We start from the raw sequence: 22,201 nt of genomic DNA on the forward strand, positions 1-22,201 counted from the left end.
GTGACAACACCATTCAGTCATGACCTCCTCAGAACCATTAACTCACAAAATATAACCAGGGCATCGAGCTGTCTGTTCAAACATCCATGTATACCACCAGAAAACATGCCACCAGAGGTCTCTTCGCGGTCCCCAAGTCCAGAACAGACTATGGGAAACACACAGTACTACACAGAGCCAAGACTACATGGAACTCTATTCCACAGTACTACATAGAGCCATGACTACATGGAACTCTATTCCACAGTACTACACAGAGCCATGACTACATGGAACTCTATTCCACAGTACTACATAGAGCCATGACTACATGGAACTCTATTCCACAGTACTACATAGAGCCATGACTACATGGAACTCTATTCCACAGTACTACATAGAGCCATGACTACATGGAACTCTATTCCACAGTACTACATAGAGCCATGACTACATGGAACTCTATTCCACAGTACTACATAGAGCCATGACTACATGGAACTCTATTCCACAGTACTACATAGAGTCATGACTACATGGAACTCTATTCCACAGTACTACATAGAGCCATGACTACATGGAACTCTATTCCACAGTACTACATAGAGCCATGACTACATGGAACTCTATTCCACAGTACTACATAGAGCCATAACTACATGGAACTCTACTCCACATCAGGTAAAGCAGTCAAATTAGATAAATAAAATGCACCTTATGGAACCACGGGAACTGTGAAGAAACACACACACAGTAATATTGTTGTATGGTGGTATTATACATGTTGTGTTGTAGATATGTTGTGGTGTAATGATGTTATATGATGTACTGTTTTATCTTTTGTTTTATATGTAATGTAAATGCCTTAATGTGTTTTGGACCCCAGGAAGAGTAGTTGCTACCTTGGCAGGAACTAATGGGGATCCCTAATAATCCCAGGAAGAGTAGTTGCTACCTTGGCAGGAACTAATGTGGATCCCTAATAATCCCAGGAAGAGTAGTTGCTACCTTGGCAGGAACTAATGTGGATCCCTAATAATCCCAATAAGAGTAGTTGCTACCTTGGCAGGAACTAATGGGGATCCCTAATAATCCCAGGGAGAGTAGTTGCTACCTTGGCAGGAACTAATGGGGATCTATAATAAACTCCAGGAAGAGTAGCTGCTGCCTTGGCAGGAACTAATGGGGATCCCTAATAATCCCAGGAAGAGTAGTTGCTACCTTGGCAGGAACTAATGTGGATGTGTCCCTATGGACCGGAACAGTCAGGGTTGTCCCTTTGGACCGGAACAGTCAGGGTTGTCCCTTTGGACTGGAACAGTCAGGGTTGTCCCTAAGGACTAGAACAGTCAGGGTTGTCCCTTTGGACCGGAACAGTCAGGGTTGTCCCTATGGACCGGAACAGTCAGGGTTGTCCCTTTGGACCGGAACAGTCAGGGTTGTCCCTTTGGACCGGAACAGTCAGGGTTGTCCCTATGGACCCGGAACAGTCAGGGTTGTCCCTTTGGACCGGAACAGTCAGGATTGTCCCTAAGGACCGGAACAGTCAGGATTGTCAGTCAGGGTTGTCCCTATGGACCGGAACAGTCAGGGTTGTCCCTTTGGACCGGAACAGTCAGGGTTGTCCCTATGGACCCGGAACAGTCAGGGTTGTCCCTATGGACCCGGAACAGTCAGGGTTGTCCCTATGGACCGGAACAGTCAGGGTTGTCCCTATGGACCAGAACAGTCAGGGTTGTCCCTATGGACCAGAACAGTCAGGGTTGTCCCTATGGACCGGAACAGTCAGGGTTGTCCCTATGGACCCGGAACAGTCAGGTTTGTCCCTATGGACCCGGAACAGTCAGGTTTGTCCCTATGGACCCGGAACAGTCAGGGTTGTCCCTATGGACCAGAACAGTCAGGGTTGTCCCTATGGACCAGAACAGTCAGGGTTGTCCCTATGGACCCAGAACAGTCAGGGTTGTCCCTATGGACCCAGAACAGTCAGGGTTGTCCCTATGGACCAGAACAGTCAGGGTTGTCCCTATGGACCAGAACAGTCAGGGTTGTCCCTATGGACCAGAACAGTCAGGGTCGTCCCTATGGACCCAGAACAGTCAGGGTCGTCCCTATGGACCAGAACAGTCAGGGTCGTCCATTTGCAACGTTTCTTTGTGTCCAAATTGTTTTATTGGAAATCTTGTTGAAGCGCAGGAGAAGAGAATGGTGCTAACCAAAGCATCAGAATATTATCAGGTAATTTTCATACACGTTAATATATAAGTTTCCAATTCATATGTACTAACAGGTCACAGACTCACTGAGCCGGTCAAGACTACAGCCATATTTCCTTTCCTGTGAGCAGTCTGAAAATACACTGTCCAAATGCTTTGAAGGAATATTGAGGCCACAGAGACTCGACGACTCTTCCAGAAGATGGCGGCGCACACATTAGCTTTCTCACACAGGAAACAGTTCAGATCAGAGAGAGACAGAAGCCAGGCTGAGGAAGCCCAATAAAACATGCAGAGAGAGAGAGAGAGAGAGAGAGAGAAGAGGAATCAGACATCACATAGTAGCTTCCTGTCTCTCCGCCACAGGAAACGACTCAGGCAGCTTGAAATCTTAGACAACACTAGAGAAAAGCTTTAAAAAACAACCACTGCAACAACAAAACAAAACAAAACAAAACGTACCCGCTCCGTCTCTCCGTCTAGTCAACGGTCTGTCCGGTCAATCGGAGAGCACACTCCTGGCTCTGTTGTCTATGCTCTCCTCTGCCCTCCCAGTACAGAAGAGGAGTCTTCTCTTTCTTGACACTTACACTTTTTCCTTATGCAGCAGAGCCGACAAAAACCAAAACACACAAAAACTGAAACAAAAAGTCAAATTTCTGGTCCCCTTCAGGACGGGGGTTGGAGAAGACGGGATCTCCACAGCCCACGTTCCAGGCCAGCACCTCAGGTGGCCGAGGGGGTGATAGGAGGTGTAGAGCGTGCCTCCCTGCCGTGCGCCTCCCTGCTGTGAACGCTAGACAGCTGCTGTGCGTGCTGTACTGGCCCCAGTAGAGGCAAGAGTGCGGAGTGTCTTCCTCAGGACATCCTGCAGTCCTACAACAATGATACCACCGCTGGCTGCCACCAATCGCAACCCGCCAAATATGGGAACTGCATCATTCACGCCCAGGCCAGGACGCATTGTAGCTTTCCGTTCTTAAGAGCATGACAACACTCTCTGTGATCACAATGAGCCTGTTGCAGAGTTTCTCTTAGTGTGGTAGTTCTTATGTCATTCGGTCTGTGATCACAATGAGCCTGTTGCAGAGTTTCTCTTAGTGTGGTAGTTCTTCTGTCATTCTGTCTGTGATCACAATGAGCCTGTTGCAGAGTTTCTCTTAGTTTGGTAGTTCTTCTGTCATCCTGTCTGTGATCACAATGAGCCTGTTGCAGAGTTTCTCTTAGTTTGGTAGTTCTTCTGTCATCCTGTCTGTGATCACAATGAGCCTGTTGCAGAGTTTCTCTTAGTGTGGTAGTTCTTATGTCATTCTGTCTGTGATCACAATGAGCCTGTTGCAGAGTTTCTCTTAGTTTGGTAGTTCTTCTGTCATCCTGTCTGTGATCACAATGACAGACTGTATTTTTCTTGACAGAGGATGACAATTTATGGGCTCATTGGTGTATGATAAAGGGTATCCATTAAACTGCAAAAGTGTATTTCTTTATCGAGTGAAGAAAGATGGCTAGAATAGGATCGAGAGAGACAGCAGAGAGAGCGAGAGAGAGCGAGAGAGAGACAGCAGAGAGAGCGAGAGAGAGCAGAGAGAGCGAGAGAGAGAGAGAGCAGAGAGAGCGAGAGAGAGAGAGAGCAGAGAGAGCGAGAGAGAGAGCGAGAGAGAGAGCGAGAGAGAGCGAGAGAGAGCGAGAGAGAGCGAGAGAGAGAGAGAGCAGAGAGAGCGAGAGAGAGAGCGAGAGAGAGAGCGAGAGAGAGCGAGAGAGAGCGAGAGAGAGCGAGAGAGAGAGAGAGAGCAGAGAGAGCGAGAGAGAGAGACAGCAGAGAGAGCGAGAGAGAGCAGAGAGAGAGAGACAGCAGAGACAACTGTTTTAGAACACAATTAAACTGTGAAACTTTAAACTCTAAACTCAGAACCCATAAAGCACAGTACAACAGCAAGCAGCTGACACTAATTGAAGAGTCTATAAACACAAACAACTTCTGGCAAAATTGGAAAAAAACCTAGGAAAATCTAAACAAGCGGAATTAGAGAAACAAAAATGATGACGCTCTACAACATTAAATTGATGCAAAGACAAAACAATGCTAAAATCAGGAGAAATTTAATGGATTTGAAAACGCTATAAAATGACAATCAAAATCCATTGGACTTCAATTACTGACCAGGAGCTCTGTAAGAAACTACAGGCCCTCAAATTCAAATGTTTTTTAAAAATCATGCAGACCTGATGGCATTCTAAATGAGCTGCTCAAAGTCACTAGTGCAAAAATAATTGATATTGGCTATATTAAAACTGTTTAATTTGATCCTGAGTGTAGGTTATTTCCCTGACATCTGGAATCAAGGACTCATAACTCCCATCTTTAAGAACAGAGACAAATTTGACCCTAACAATTACAGAGGCATTTGTGTGAACAGTAAGCTGGGGAAGGTATTCTGTAGTATTATAAATGTAAGAGTTCTAAACTTCCTTAATAAGCACAATGTCTTGAGTAAAAGACAAATTGGATTTATATCAAAATAATGCATGACTGATCATATGTATCCCTCACACACCCTGATAGATAAACATGTCCACCAGCATTTGATTCTAATTGGCATACAGGACTGTTCTACAAAGTTACTGAAAGTGGTATAGGGGGTAAAACATGACATAATTAAATCAATGTACACTGGCAATACGTGCAGCATCAAAATTGGCAAGAAAATAACAGAATTATTTAATCAGGGGCGGGGCCTTTGCCACGGTTGCAATCTGAGCCCTGCACTCGTCAATATTTACATCAAAGAATTGGCCACAATTCTAGAAAAATCCTCAGACCCTGGTGTTAGTCTCCACAATTCAGAGGTACTCTTCGCAGATGTCCTGTGCCTGCTGTCACCCACAGCACATGGCCTACAGCAGAGCCTGGACCTGCTAGAGCAGTACTGCCAGACCTGGACCCTGGCAGTAAACCCCCAAAATACTGAAATAATGATTTTCCAGAGAAGATCCAGATCTCAGGGAATTAGACCAAAGTTCTCAATTGGTACAAAATATATAGGGTACTGCACACACTACAATTACTTAGGTTTAAAAACAATCTCAACTGGACACCTTAATGAGGCAGTGAATGAACTGAGGGAGAAAGCACGCAGGGCATTCTACATCATAAAAAGTTTATATAATTCTAATTGAAAATACCTTACGAAATGAATGTGTCATTGAACCAACTACACTTCATGGCAGCAAGGTGTAGGGTCCACTTGCAAAACAAGATTTCACCAAATGGGACAAACACCCCATTGAAACACTGCATGCAGAGTTCTGTAAGATTCTCCTACATGTCCAGAGGAAAACTACAAACAATGCATGCAGGGCAGAATTAGGTCAACATCCACTAATAATAAAAAAAGGAACTAAGTTTTGGAAACATCTAAAATACAGCGACCCCCTCTCATATCATTACCAAGCCCTGCAATGCCAAGAGCTGAGCAAAGAAAATAGTCCCCTCATCCAGCTGGTCCTGGGGCTGAGTTCACAAACCTGTTCTACTAACACACTGAAGCCTCAGGACCAGAACATCCAATCAATCAGGATAAACCAAATTACAACACAGTCAAAACAAAACTATAATGCTTACTGGTATAAGATGAGGGACAGTGTCTGGCAGACCAATCAACCTGCACATGTCCTATGTGCTAATTTGTGACGCTATAAAAGCACAGTATGGGAGGAGCTTCATGTCATAACTATCTTCACAGTGTGATGCTATAAAAGCACAGTTTGGGAGGAGCTTCATGTCATAACTATCCTCACAGTGTGATGCTATGAAAGCACAGTATGGGAGGAGCTTCATGTCATAACTATCTTCACAGTGTGATGCTATGAAAGCACAGTTTAGAGAAGAGAGAAGAAAGGTGTATCTAGCACGGTAGAGATAAAACAAGAGGAAAGGCTCCTGTATAGACAATGTTTCTAATGAACTAACTTCTCACTATGGCTGAACATTGCGATGGTTGTAAACAACTGTAGTTAAATTCTATAGTTAAATTCTTATTTTCAATGACGGCATAGGAACAGAACGACATATTTTTACCTTGTAAGCTCAGGGATTTGATCTTAGAACCTTTTGGTTACTAGTCCAACGCTCTAATCACTAGGCTACCTGCCTCTAACCACTAGGCTACCTGCCTCTAACCACTAGGCTACCTGCCTCTAACCACTAGGCTACCTGCCGTCCCTACACTCTAACCACTAGGCTACCTGCCATCCCTACACTCTAACCACTAGGCTACCTGCCGTCCCTACACTCTAACCACTAGGCTACCTGCCGTCCCTACACTCTAACCACTAGGCTACCTGCCATCCCTACACTCTAACCACTAGGCTACCTGCCGTCCCTACACTCTAACCACTAGGCTACCTGCCATCCCTACACTCTAACCACTAGGCTACCTGCCGTCCCTACACTCTAACCACTAGGCTACCTGCCGTCCCTACACTCTAACCACTAGGCTACTACCTGCCAAACCACTACCTGCTGCCCCATATAGTGCCAGGTCAGGATCTTCTCTGGTTTTAATTGGTCGATAAGAGCTGAGTGTCACGTGATGCTTAGGACGTGTGTGTGTGTGTGTGTGTGTGTGTCCCGTAACTTCTGGCAAACACCCAAAGCCCCCAGGTGTCACAACTGCAAGACACACACAATCAAAGGATGTTTGGTTAACAGGAGACATGAATGACGCAGGATTTACAAAGCTTCACCAGAGACTTATCAACAACCCTTTGACTGTCCATCTCCTACGTTCCACTAATTCATCCCTCTCTCTCCTTGCTGGTGTCCAAGCAGAACTCACCGCCTAGTGGCCAGTATTAGGAACTGTATGATTTTTTTTTTGTTATGTTTTATTGAAGGCTGTTTTTATAAAAGGTGATGGAACAATAAAGTTGATTCAATTTCAAATACCCCTCTTGCTACATTCGATATTTCCACTAGAGTGAATGAACTGAAGAACCTGACAGGATCAGTGGTTTCCATGGTGATGACGCTTCTTGGTCTCCTTCTGAATTATAAGCACTTTATAATTATAAGCACATTTTAAAAAGCGCCTCTCACATCGTAAACATGAAGGAGATGAAACATTCTTAAAAGCGCCAAAATGCTGTTCGGGACGCATCAATAGATAAGCTGGTGTCTGCTAGACAAAAAAAAAAAATTAAATAATTTGATGCTTATTTTAACAATGAAAGGGCAAGGAAATCGGTCAAATTAAAATAAATTTGGACCTAATCTGTGATTTCACATGACTGGGAATCCAGATATGCATCAGTTGGTCACAAAAGTAGGGCCGTGGATCAGAAAACCAGTCAGTCTCTGGTGTGAATAACATTTGCCTCATGCACCGCGACACATCTCCTTTGCACGCTGTGGAATGTTGCTGGATACTGGTGGGAACTGGAACACGCTGTCGTACACGTCGATCCAGAACATTCCAAACATGCTCAACGGGTGACAGCTGAGTATGCAGGTCTTGGGGAAATGTTCAGCTTCCAGGAATTTAATGGCACGACAATGGGCCTCAGGATCGCTTCACGGTATCTCTGTTCATTCAAATTTCTAAATCGAGAAAATGCAATTGTTTTCGTTGTCCGTAGCATATCCCAGATCATCTGCCCGGTACAGTTGAAAGAAAAAAGAAACTGGGATTCATCCGTGAAGAGAACATTTCTCTAGCGTGCCAAAAGGCCATCAAAAAGGTGACCATTTGCCCACTGAAGTCGGTTACGACAACGAACAGCAGTCAGATCAAGACCCTGGTGAAGACAAACGAGCACAAAGGTGAGCTTCCCTGAGATGGTTTCTGACAGTGAGCTGGATGTGGAGGTCATGGGTTGGCGTGGTTACACGTCAGTGGCGGTCGCTGCCGTTTAAGATGAGGGAGGACGCACATTTCTTTTCCATGAACACGACCTTATTTCTACTACAGCCTATTGGATGACTGTCATTCATAGTCCATTCACCCAGCTCAATGTAACAGTGATAGGTTTAGATTACTGTCATTCACCCAGTTCAATGTAACAGTGATAGGTTTAGGTTACTGTCATTCATATTCCATTCACCCAGCTTAATGTAACAGTGATAGGTTTAGATTACTGTCATTCACCCAGCTTAATGTAACAGTGATAGGTTTAGATTACTGTCATTCACCCAGTTCAATGTAACAGTGATAGGTTTAGGTTACTGTCATTCATAGTCCATTCACCCAGCTTAATGTAACAGTGATAGGTTTAGGTTACTGTCATTCATAGTCCATTCACCCAGCTTAATGTAACAGTGATAGGTTTAGGTTACTGTCATTCATATTCCATTCACCCAGCTTAATGTAACAGTGATAGGTTTAGGTTACTGTCATTCATATTCCAGTCACCCAGTGCAATGTAACAGTGATAGGTTTAGATTACTGTCATTCATATTCCAGTCACCCAGTTCAATGTAACATCGATAGGTTTAGGCTACTCCATGATACTAGAATGTTCCCTATCCCCATCATGAGGTTGCTACAACCTAGCCTAGGAATGAAAGTTTACAACGTTACAGTACCAGTCAAAATTTGGACACACCTACCCGTGTTTTTCTTTATTTTCTACATTGTAGAATAATAGTGAAGACATCTAAACTAGGAAATAACACATATGGAATCATGTAGTAACCAAAAAAAGTGTTAAACGAATCAAAATGTATTTTATATTTGAGATTCTTCAAAGAAGCCACCCTTTGCCTTGATGACAGCTTTGTACACTCTTGGCATTCTCTCAACCAGCTTCATGAGGTAGTCACCTGGAATGCATTTCAATTAACAGGTGTGCCTTGTTAAAAGTTCATTTGTGGAATTTCTTTCCTTCTTAATGCGTTTGAGCCAATCAGTTGTGCCGAGTTCAATTATAATCCACATTTCCTGTTGCTGCAGGGTTATTTTCATGCTTTAGCAAAAAAGGCTCAAATGAAAATTCTGTATGTAGCCTAGCAGATATTTATAATATGGAAAATGTATGGTAGAGAACCTACGGTAGCAAGTAGTTTGTCTAACTAGCATGAGTATACCTACTCCCTCCCTCCACACACACACACACACACACCAGCCCTTCCCCGCCCTGTTGCGCAGCATAGCAGCACCGGCCCTGCCAATTCGCACAGAAAACAAGATTATTTTCCCCACACAAAACGATATTATTCAAATAGAGAGAAAAAATAATAATAATAATTAAATGCTCATCCATATTGTGTTTGATGCTCGGTTTTGGTGAAGTAGTAAAAGTGGGTGAGAGTCGTGCCGGATATGTTATGATGGTCTGATTTGTACGGCGCCTCACAATCATCACGTCACAAGACGGGGTCTTCAAATAGGACTACGGCACATCAAAAGGGAACTGGAGCCCACTGTTGAGATGGGTTAAATGGGAACTGGAGCCCACTGTTGAGATGGGTTAAATGGGAACTGGAGCCCACTGTTGAGATGGGTTAAATGGGAACTGGAGCCCACTGTTGAGATGGGTTAAATGGGAACTGGAGCCCACTGTTGAGATGGGTTAAATGGGAACTGGAGCCCACTGTTGTGATGGGTTAAATGGGAACTGGAGCCCACTGTTGAGATGGGTTAAATGGGAACTGGAGCCCACTGTTGAGATGGGTTAAATGGGAACTGGAGCCCACTGTTGAGATGGGTTAAATGGGAACTGGAGCCCACTGTTGAGATGGGTTAAATGGGAACTGGAGCCCACTGATGTCTTGATCTTTTCAAAATGTTTCTCCCCGGTCCCTAAACATCTTTCCATTTCCTTTACAGCCGGTCGGACTGATGTCTTGATCTTTTCAAAATGTTTCTCCCCGGTCCCTAAACATCTTTCCATTTCCTTTACAACCAGTCGGACTGATGTCTTGATCTTTTCAAAATGTTTCTCCCCGGTCCCTAAACATCTTTCCATTTCCTTTACAACCAGTCGGACTGATGTCTTGATCTTTTCAAATCTTTTCAAAATGTTTCTCCCCGGTCCCTAAACATCTTTCCATTTCCTTTACAACCGGTCGGACTGATGTCTTGATCTTTTCAAATCTTTTCAAAATGTTTCTCCCCGGTCCCTAAACATCTTTCCATTTCCTTTACAACCGGTCGGACTGATGTCTTGATCTTTTCAAAATGTTTCTCCCCGGTCCCTAAACATCTTTCCATTTCCTTTACAACCAGTCGGACTGATGTCTTGATCTTTTCAAAATGTTTCTCCCCGGTCCCTAAACATCTTTCCATTTCCTTTACAACCGGTCGGACTGATGTCTTGATCTTTTCAAAATGTTTCTCCCCGGTCCCTAAACATCTTTCCATTTCCTTTACAACCTGTCGGACTGATGTCTTGATCTTTTCAAAATGTTTCTCCCCGGTCCCTAAACATCTTTCCATTTCCTTTACAACCAGTCGGACTGATGTCTTGATCTTTTCAAAATGTTTCTCCCCGGTCCCTAAACATCTTTCCATTTCCTTTACAACCAGTCGGACTGATGTCTTGATCTTTTCAAAATGTTTATCCCCGGTCCCTAAACATCTTTCCATTTCCTTTACAACCAGTCGGACTGATGTCTTGATCTTTTCAAAATGTTTCTCCCCGGTCCCTAAACATCTTTCCATTTCCTTTACAACCAGTCGGACTGATGTCTTGATCTTTTCAAAATGTTTATCCCCGGTCCCTAAACATCTTTCCATTTCCTTTACAACCGGTCGGACTGATGTCTTGATCTTTTCAAAATGTTTCTCCCCGGTCCCTAAACATCTTTCCATTTCCTTTACAACCGGTCGGACTGATGTCTTGATCTTTTCAAATCTTTTCAAAATGTTTCTCCCCGGTCCCTAAACATCTTTCCATTTCCTTTACAGCCGGTCGGACTGATGTCTTGATCTTTTCAAATCTTTTCAAAATGTTTCTCCCCGGTCCCTAAACATCTTTGCAGGTATGACCGAGAATCATTTAGTTGACATGGGTAAAGTTACACATTCATTCTCTTAGTTATGACGTCCTGGTGAACCAGGCTTTATTTAATCTTCTAGGGCAATATATGACAAAAAAGAAAGTTGCATGTATCTAATTATAGACAAGTTGACTACCAAAAATGTCAGATATTATAAGCAGAAACATATCTAAATGAGACAACAACAAAAAATCTCAAATCTTCTCAATGCTGCCTGCAACAGTAACTATTGTCAGTGCATGCATGGCCGACAGTTGCTAGTCAGAGCACCTCCTGAACGAGTATTAATTCTGCTGTAGAATTAATTACGGCCAGGTCGAACGACTAAAATGAACTGAAAAAAAAAATATATATATTTATATCTCGAGTCTGTAAACAGTTGTTCAAAAAGAAAGAATGGTTGGCAAACTGCTCCTCACTAGGACCCGGCTCAGCAAGCAATGAGCTGACTTTCCCCCCCCGCCCCCCGAACAGCTTTCAACAGAATAAAAAATAAAACTACATCCCAGTTTCCTTCAACCATACTGTTGATTGATCAAGAAAGATCCGTTTGACTCTGTACTGCGCTGGGACACATCTGTTAAGAGTTGGTAGTTGGCACCTAGGACTTTTAACTGTTTCTGAAATGTTGTCGATGTGAGAATAAATGATAATTGTTTACACAGTGCCACGCTGACGAAAGGCATTCTTAGTTTCTACTTTCTACAAACCAAGATGTGATCATTCCGCAGAGGGAGAGATTCTTCTCTTGGCTTCAGCACAAGAATGTTCCAGAAGTTTGTAGATCTGCATACCAAATGGCACCCTATTCCCTAAATAGTGCACTACTTTAGACCAGGGTCTATAGGGCAGTAGTGCACTACTTTAGACCAGAGTCTATAGGGCAGTAGTGCACTACTTTAGACCAGAGTCTATAGGGCAGTAGTGCACTACTTTAGACCAGAGTCTATAGGGCAGTAGTGCACTACTTTAGACCAGGGTCTATAGGGCAGTAGTGCACTACTTTAGACCAGGGTCTATGGGGCAGTAGTGCACTACTTTAGACCAGGGTCTATAGGGCAGTAGTGCACTACTTTAGACCAGAGTCTATAGGGCAGTAGTGCACTACTTTAGACCAGAGTCTATAGGGCAGTGGTGCACTACTTTAGACCAGGGTCTATAGGGCAGTAGTGCACTACTTTAGACCAGGGTCTATGGGGCAGTAGTGCACTACTTTAGACCAGGGTCTATAGGGCAGTAGTGCACTACTTTAGACCAGAGTCTATAGGGCAGTAGTGCACTACTTTAGACCAGAGCATATAGGGCAGTAGTGCACTACTTTAGACCAGGGTCTATAGGGCAATAGTGCACTACTTTAGACCAGGGTCTATAGGGCAGTAGTGCACTACTTTAGACCAGGGTCTATAGGGCAGTAGTGCACTACTTTAGACCAGGGTCTATAGGGCAGTAGTGCACTACTTTAGACCAGGGTCTATAGGGCAGTAGTGCACTACTTTAGACCAGAGTCTATAGGGCAGTAGTGCACTACTTTAGACCAGAGTCTATAGGGCAGTAGTGCACTACTTTAGACCAGGGTCTATGGGGCAGTAGTGCACTACTTTAGACCAGGGTCTATGGGGCAGTAGTGCACTACTTTAGACCAGAGTCTATAGGGCAGTAGTGCACTACTTTAGACCAGGGTCTATGGGGCAGTAGTGCACTACTTTAGACCAGGGTCTATAGGGCAGTAGTGCACTACTTTAGACCAGGGTCTATAGGGCAGTAGTGCACTACTTTAGACCAGGGTCTATAGGGCAGTAGTGCACTACTTTAGACCAGGGTCTATAGGGCAGTAGTGCACTACTTTAGACCAGGGTCTATGGGGCAGTAGTGCACTACTTTAGACCAGGGTCTATAGGGCAGTAGTGCACTACTTTAGACCAGGATCTATAGGGCAGTAGTGCACTACTTTAGACCAGGGTCTATAGGGCAGTAGTGCACTACTTTAGACCAGAGTCTATAGGGCAGTAGTGCACTACTTTAGACCAGAGTCTATAGGGCAGTAGTGCACTACTTTAGACCAGAGTCTATAGGGCAGTAGTGCACTACTTTAGACCAGGGTCTATAGGGCAGTAGTGCACTACTTTAGACCAGGGTCTATAGGGCAGTAGTGCACTACTTTAGACCAGAGTCTATAGGGCAGTAGTGCACTACTTTAGACCAGAGTCTATAGGGCAGTAGTGCACTACTTTAGACCAGAGTCTATAGGGCAGTAGTGCACTACTTTAGACCAGAGTCTATAGGGCAGTAATGCACTACTTTAGACCAGGGTCTATAGGGCAGTAGTGCACTACTTTAGACCAGAGTCTATAGGGCAGTAGTGCACTACTTTAGACCAGAGTCTATAGGGCAGTAGTGCACTACTTTAGACCAGAGTCTATAGGGCAGTAGTGCACTACTTTAGACCAGGGTCTATAGGGCAGTAGTGCACTACTTTAGACCAGAGTCTATAGGGCAGTAGTGCACTACTTTAGACCAGGGTCTATAGGGCAGTAGTGCACTACTTTAGACCAGGGTCTATAGGGCAGTAGTGCACTACTTTAGACCAGAGTCTATAGGGCAGTAGTGCACTACTTTAGACCAGGGTCTATAGGGCAGTAGTGCACTACTTTAGACCAGGGTCTATAGGGCAGTAGTGCACTACTTTAGACCAGAGTCTATAGGGCAGTAGTGCACTACTTTAGACCAGAGTCTATAGGGCAGTAGTGCACTACTTTAGACCAGGGTCTATAGGGCAGTAGTGCACTACTTTAGACCAGAGTCTATAGGGCAGTAGTGCACTACTTTAGACCAGAGTCTATATGGCAGTAGTGCACTACTTTAGACCAGGGTCTAGAGGGCAGTAGTGCACTACTTTAGACCAGGGTCTATAGGGCAGTAGTGCACTACTTTAGACCAGGGTCTATAGGGCAGTAGTGCACTACTTTAGACCAGGGTCTATAGGGCAGTAGTGCACTACTTTAGACCAGAGTCTATAGGGCAGTAGTGCACTACTTTAGACCAGAGTCTATAGGGCAGTAGTGCACTACTTTAGACCAGGGTCTATAGGGCAGTAGTGCACTACTTTAGACCAGGGTCTATAGGGCAGTAGTGCACTACTTTAGACCAGGGTCTATAGGGTAGTAGTGCACTACTTTAGACCAGGGTCTATAGGGCAGTAGTGCACTACTTTAGACCAGGGTCTATAGGGCAGTAGTGCACTACTTTAGACCAGAGTCTATAGGGCAGTAGTGCACTACTTTAGACCAGGGTCTATGGGGCAGTAGTGCACTACTTTAGACCAGAGTCTATAGGGCAGTAGTGCACTACTTTAGACCAGGGTCTATGGGGCAGTAGTGCACTACTTTAGACCAGGGTCTATAGGGCAGTAGTGCACTACTTTAGACCAGGGTCTATAGGGCAGTAGTGCACTACTTTAGACCAGGGTCTATAGGGCAGTAGTGCACTACTTTAGACCAGGGTCTATAGGGCAGTAGTGCACTACTTTAGACCAGGGTCTATAGGGCAGTAGTGCACTACTTTAGACCAGAGTCTATAGGGCAGTAGTGCACTACTTTAGACCAGAGTCTATAGGGCAGTAGTGCACTACTTTAGACCAGGGTCTATAGGGCAGTAGTGCACTACTTTAGACCAGAGTCTATAGGGCAGTAGTGCACTACTTTAGACCAGAGTCTATAGGGCAGTAGTGCACTACTTTAGACCAGAGTCTATAGGGCAGTAGTGCACTACTTTAGACCAGAGTCTATAGGGCAGTAGTGCACTACTTTAGACCAGGGTCTATAGGGCAGTAGTGCACTACTTTAGACCAGAGTCTATAGGGCAGTAGTGCACTACTTTAGACCAGGGTCTATAGGGCAGTAGTGCACTACTTTAGACCAGAGTCTATAGGGCAGTAGTGCACTACTTTAGACCAGGGTCTATAGGGCAGTAGTGCACTACTTTAGACCAGGGTCTATAGGGCAGTAGTGCACTACTTTAGACCAGGGCCCATAGGGAATAAACATGTATATGTAGACCTAAATATCTTCTTTCCTGAACGTTCAACAGTACAGAGTTGGAGAAAACCAAGTCATATCATCCAAAAGAACTAATCGGACGTGTGGATGAGGTGGCCTGTGTGGTCTGACGGTTAGAGCCGCAGACCACAGCATGTACACCAGGGGAGGCTGCTCAGAGGAGGACGGCTCATAACAATGGCTGGAACAGAGTGAAGGGAAAGGCATCAAACACCTGAAAAGATTGTGTTTGATACCATTCCACTATATCACTATACTATATATCCAGCCATAGCCACGAGCTTGTCCTCCCAAATTAAGGTAGAACCAACCTCCTGTGAAAAATAACAATATAACAAATATAAATCCGACCTTTGACTTGACCTCTCTCCTACCTTTCCTGTCCTGTCCTATCTATATATATAATTAAATGAAAATATGAGGATACTAACCTTTGACCTTAGCGATGACGGTGCCAGCGGCCCTGAGGATGTCTACAGAGTTGAGGGTGTGGTGTTTACCGATGACAGACTTGAGAACTCGCAGCAGCTCTCCCAACCTCTCCTGTACCCGCTGAGGGAGAGCATCACGGGACTCTGGAAGAGGAGGGGGAAAAAAAAGAGTCAATGTGTCAAGTAAAATCTTTTAACAGAAGAGTCGATAACTTCATTACGTAGTTGTCATAGCCGTCCTGGCTTTCTGGGGGGGGGGGGGGGGGGGGGGGGGGGGAGTTGAGAAAGAGAAACAGTAGAGTATTGACATCAATTAAAACATAGGAGAGAGATCTGAAACAATAATGATCCCACCACTAACACTGGCAGCTGCGTCATTCAAGGCCATAGAAGAAGCCATTGTTCCCCACTGACAAGCCTGTAGGATGTGTGATCACCATCAGCCTGTTAGGTCTAGTGCCGTGCTCACGTGTCCAAAGGGGGGGGGGGAACGACTTCCGTGCGTTCATGTGCTCGGTAAGGAACACAAGAACCATTCTCACTATTGACAGTCGAAATCGCGGCCATGTTTGTTGCTATTTTCAGTGGTACGTGACGTCAGAGTTCAGCATGTGGGAAAGATCGGGGTCCAGAGATCATTACCCGAGTTTCCAAGTTGGAGAGGTCGTTCAACGTGCATTTCTCCCAGTAAGAAGGTCGTGTTTACAAAGTTCCAGACATGACGTGAAAAGTGGCATACGTGCTTTGGAGTGAATTATACTTTGTATTTTTGACTAGATTAGAAAAAGGTGTTAGCTTGGAATTTTGTCCATTTGTAATTTTACCACAATAGATTCTAGGTTACATAACATCCATGTAGAATCTGTAAGATAAATCAGAACTATGACCTGTTCCATTTTGACCCTCAGGTCACACCACTGCAGAGAACGCCTGGCATTGTTTTAGTGTTTACCGACACCCACATACGAGACAGCAATAACGTAGCTATTAATGTCATTAGATGGAGGCATCTGTCACGTTTCTGTCTCTAAACTGGGGTTGTGTAATACAGGAAACTACAGCAGTCGCGGTCAAGAGATACTGCCAACGACCGTTTGTGATGAAAATGTTCCACTTTAGTCGACAAGTAAAATAAATGGTTTTGTTTTGTTTTTAAATGAAAGAAAAGTAAAACAATCTCGCTGTACAGAGCAACAACTGACGATTAAGTTCAATGACTGGCCTCATTTGTGCCAATCAGGTGATAGGCTAGTACTTAGACAAAGGGTAGGCTATTCCATCCTTCACTATGAACAGTATTAAGGATCACACCTGAATTCTAACAGGGTTGTTGACAGCTACCCAGTGGGCAGAAACAACTGAAAGGGGATGTTTCGTTGTCTCTGTGTGGAGTAAATCAGCAGTGGGTCTTGATCTGCGTCCCAAATAGCACCCAATATAGTGCACTAGTTTTGACCAGACTCCATTGGGATCTGTATAGAGATATATATATAGAGAGAATAGGGATCCATTTGGGACAAGCCTATGGCTTTGGTAAGAAGAGAAATGAGTAGGAGCCTAGTTCTATAGTAATCTGCTGTGGGTCCCAGGGATATTGGCACCAGACAGTAGGTGAGTTCATGTCTGAGTGTCTCACCCACTGTTTAGGACTGACTGACGATGTGATACAGCGCCTTGCAAAAGTATTCACCCCCCTTTAGCGCTTTTTCTCTTCTGTTTCATTACAACTGTCATGACGTTGGCCTGGGGGTCTAGGTTTATGACAGTCATAAATACCTCTCCCCAACCTTTTTCCTCTCTCTACACTACTGATGTGACTATTGAAAATCCCTTGGTTAACATAGAGATTCTGGGGAACATCAGAAGGTGGGGGGGAAATTAACTATATTCTGGTAATCCGACCAATTGAACATATGCGGTGGTACTTAATGAATGTGATGTCAGTTCGGTTGTCATCTGAGACATTCTCATCAATGATAGGATGACATAAACTCTACAGTGGAAAGTCTGCACATTGTTGTTATCGGTTTCACATGGAATTGTTGTTCAATTTAAATGTTTGAATATGAAATTATTGGTGAAAAGATTAAATGTAATTTTAGCTTCCAAATGAGAGATTTGGGTTTTCATAAGGTTAGGTTAGAGCTCTGCTCAATCAGTGGCCCGCCCCTGTGAAGAGACGTGGGTTATAAAACGTGGGCTAGGAAAGAACAGACAGAGTATCCCGTCTACCACACAACAACGTTACTACAACGTATTCAATTTACCACATTCTTCAAAGGACAAAGGACTTCTACCACCAACCTACCGAAGCGCAGCTCAGAGTAAATATTTATTGCATTTTCCTTTTCCAAATGAGCGGTAATTTAGAATGCATAAGATACTGTATTTACGATAGCACAGCTTCTCCCTTTGTCCCTCAGTCTTCCCGCTCTTTCACTCAAACCCAGCCCCTTCTCTTTTGTGTAACTAGCCGTCAGATCTGTTCCGCCCGCTAGGGACGTTTTCCTTTATGACGTAATTTGTAATCAAGTTATGATTTAAATATGTGTGTGTAATTCTGTGTGATTAGTTAGGTATTTAGTAAATAAATAAATAATTAAACCCAATTTTGTATTGCTGATTCAACTTATTAGCCAGGGTTCGTGAAGATTACCAAGAACTGACAACTTTCAGATGAGACTGAATTAAGGTGACGATTAATATTGACTGCTATTGATGTCAAATATTACTAGGTCTTTAAGAGTTTATTCGGAAGATAACAGCTCTATAAATATTATTTTGTGGTGCCCCGACTCTCTAGTTAATTACATTTACATGATTAGCTCAATCAGGTGATATTAATTAAGGAGAAAGGATTTTATAGAATAGCATGTCATATTACTTAATCCAGCATAGCAAAAGACACAACACAACGTATAATTGAAATAGATTTTTATTTGGATTTCAACGGACATACACAAAATAGTCCAAAATAGTTTCATCTGTTCTGTGTCTAAGTGTCACATGATCTCGGTATACATACACCTGTTCTGAAAGGCCCCAGAGTCAACAACACCAGTAAGCAAGGGGCACCACCAAGCAAGCATCACTATGAAGACCAAGGCGCTCTCCAAACAGGTCAGGGACAAAGTTGTGGAGAAGTACAGATCAGGGTTTAATTATTTTAAAAAATATTAGAAACTTTGAACATCGCTCCGAGCACCATTAAATCCATTATTAAAAAATGGAAAGAATATGGCACCACAACAAACCTGCCAAGAGAGGGCCGCCAACCAACACTCACAGACCAGGCAAGGAGGGCATTAATCAGAGAGGCAACAAAGAGACCAAAGATAACCCTGAAAGTGCTGCAAAGCTCCACAGAGGAGATTGGAGTATCTGTCCATAGGACCTCTTTAAGCCGTACACTCCACAGAGCAGGGCTTTACAGAAGAGTGGTCAGAAAAAGCCATTGCTTAAAGAAAAAAATAAGCAAACACGTTTGGCGTTTACCAAAAGGAATGTGGGAGACTCCCCAAACATACGGAAGGTACTCTGGTCAGATAAGAACAAATTCTTATTTACAATGACGGCCTACACCGGCCAAACCCTGACCCAGACGATGCTGGGCCAATTGTGCACCACCCTATGGGACTCCCAATCACAGCCAGTTGTGATACAGCCTGAAATCAAACCAGGGTCTGTAGTGAAGCCTCTAGCACTGAGATGCAGTGCCTTAGACCGCTGCGCCACTCTGGAGCCCTGTACTAAGCCTATGGTAGCTAGAGGTAGGCCTATCAATTCTTACAACATGATACAGAAAGAGCCCCGCCCCCTCTCACACCAAGCCCCGCACTCCTGTCACTCAAGGAGAGAGCAGTTTCTCGACCACGTGAGTCTAGAGAACTTTCTTGCCGTTCCCTCTGCATGGTCAGATGGATGCAGAGAGATGTTGGTGACATGCTGCTTTCCCCAAGCCTTCTAGAATTACACTATTAGTTTGTATCCTACTGTCTGCTAGTTTGTCTATTCTTAGCAAGGTGTTGTTAGAAATACATTTTGTTAACCGCTAATGCTAATCAATCGTTAGTTAGCTGCAAACGTAGCTAGCTAGCGAATACAGCCTGGTACTAGTGCTGGTGTAGACCTAGATAAGCACGTTGTTTGTGCAACGGTATCTTCTAAATCAGAGAGGAATAGGCGAAGCATGAATATGCTAGCGAGCTATACGGAAGTAAGAAAACTTAATGTAACATCTAATTAAGTTCTCCTGGAAACATGACCAACACTTTGGTTCCTACCCTGTCAATAACTCCTCCCTGGATTATTAATTAATTGTCATGTCAAACAACAATGGATTGAAGGAGCTGCACACGATATTCCAACTATAGAATTAAAACAATAATTCTATTTCCATGACTCCAACAGTTCATCAAATAACTAGGCCTACATTTTTGCCCATATTATGGAGCCCTGCGTGACACAGTGTGGAAATTATGATAAAAGTGCAGAAATGTATAAATAATTTTAGTTTGGAGTTGGATTGAAACATTATAAAACATTGAGAATGGAAAAACCCCCATTGAAATCACTTATATTTTATATGTGTTGCCCCATCAAGCATTTTTATAACTTTTATTGTTAAAAACAAAATACCATCAAAAATATTGTGATATGATATTTTGGCCATATCACCTAGCCCTGAATTGTGGGGGGGAAAAAATGTTTTCAAAGCAACTACGGTTATTCTAGCAACATAGAGGAGAGTCACAGCTTTCTGGGAGTATATTGTTTATTTATCACCTCCTCAATATTGAGTTCACGGCACCAGCCAGAGTAGTAGTATTGTTTGATGCAACACTGATAGCCATGTAGGGTAATTGATTAATCTATCTAGCAACAAATATTATATTTAAAGTTAATCTAGTGTTTTGAAGTTCCCACTTCCTCAGGTGGTGAATAATATAGCCTAGGCCAATATATAAAGAAGTTGGCAAATTAAATCTGATCATTCTGGATCATATTTTGACAGGTTGCACATCAAAATATCAATCAATCATTCCCTGGATATTAGATGAACTAGCTTGTCTAGAGCCCTGCACTAATGACAAGTAACTAATTTATTGTTGTATTTATCATTATCGCGCAAAATGTATATATTTATCGCGATGTGACGTTTTGGACCTGATTCTGTGGAATCACTGACCCAGCGGACAGGACAATGGTGATAGATGGGAGCGCTAAGCTAACGTTGTGCCAGCACCGAGGTAGTCAACCCTCTCCCAAGAGCTGACACTCAACTGGTTAGCTAGCCTGGCTGGAACAAGCTTTTTGTTATAAATTTTGTTATACAGACTGACAGAAAACACAAACATTACTTATTCTGTGAAACCTTGGCACGAGGTATGCTACTGTATTTAGCCTAAAAACCATGACAACCAACCAACCAATCACCCACCCTGCCACACACTAAGTACTAGTACTGAGGTCTATAACTTCCTTTCTGGTCTCACCTATAGGTTGCCATTTGGTTCAAAGTTGTGCACTAAGTAGGGAATAGGGGGCCATTTTGGCACTGACTCACCTTTAGAATGGCAGGTTTCTTTAAGGCTGAGCAGCACGTCTGCAAACCTCCGCACGTCGTTCAACAGCTGCATGACGTAGTCCGGATCCGCCCCAGGCGCTCCTGCCACGGTGAACCCCAGCCCCACACTCCCCAGAGGAGGCCTGGAGCTCCGGCCCATGTCCCAGGTCTTTGTCGACCCAGCCGACGGTGACCCTGTGTTGGGGTTGGAGAAGCGAGACAGGCCCTGGGTGGAGCTGGAGCGATGCTGTTTGGTCTGTTTAGTATTACTCTCTCCTCCTCCTCTTCCTCCTCCAGTGTCACTGCTCTTCCGTAACATCCCAGCGGGTCACTGCCACCGGTGAAACTACCTAGAATACGCTACAGGCCACTGGGCGGTGTTACACCCCATGTGGGTGGTCCAGACCGGTCCCGGTTTGGGGCCCTGAAAAAAACAGAGGCTGTGTCCTTTTATTTGTTCTACTACATTTACAAAATAGTTATTTAACTTTATTTTCCTTTTCTGTCATATCACATGTTTGTTTTGTAGCTTGTATTAATAACATGAAGATAAAAACCTAGCCAATTACCAGGGTTGGGTAGGTACATTTCTAAACGTAAATCTGTTACAGTTACAAGTTACCTGTCCAAAAATCGTAATCAGTAACGTTAACCTTTGTATTACCCCAAACTCAGTAAATGTAATCTGATTATTTGCAGTTACTTTCCCCTTAATAAGATACATTAGAAGAAGACAAAAAAGGATCCATCAAACGCATTTGGTGTGTCATCATAGTAGTCGAGGTCACATTTGCTCAGGTGGAAAAAAACTTAAAACATGCCTCTTATTTTCAATGCCGAATTGAATGTCATTAATCAGAAAACTTAAGGTGTCATAATATATGTATATATATATATATATATAAATAAAATCTTCCAGCAAACATCCTTTCTGAATTGAAAAGTCATCCAACGTG

The 22,201-nt window shown here is 43.6% G+C and overlaps 1 protein-coding gene across 5 annotated transcripts in view; it reads right to left on the reverse strand.

The window, feature by feature from the left end:
• Positions 1–22,201, reverse strand: part of LOC110509132 (rho GTPase-activating protein 29) — a 70,034-nt gene that overhangs the window by 47,060 nt on the left and 773 nt on the right. For 2 of the 5 annotated variants that reach the window (XM_036966299.1, XM_036966300.1), the window contains exons 2-3: positions 21,246–21,669; positions 15,680–15,823 (exon numbers count right to left, since the gene is read on the reverse strand). In XM_036966299.1, the coding sequence (XP_036822194.1) occupies positions 15,680–15,823; positions 21,246–21,564 (463 nt within the window). In that variant the 5' untranslated portion in view covers positions 21,565–21,669. Of the gene's footprint in view, positions 1–2,657; positions 3,669–15,679; positions 15,824–21,245; positions 21,670–22,201 lie in introns of those variants that run through there. The other 3 variants (XM_036966304.1, XM_036966302.1, XM_036966303.1) reach the window with 3 other exon arrangements.

This window comes from Oncorhynchus mykiss, chromosome 28 (assembly GCF_013265735.2).
Source record: "Oncorhynchus mykiss isolate Arlee chromosome 28, USDA_OmykA_1.1, whole genome shotgun sequence".
NCBI classification, from domain to species: domain Eukaryota; kingdom Metazoa; phylum Chordata; class Actinopteri; order Salmoniformes; family Salmonidae; genus Oncorhynchus; species Oncorhynchus mykiss.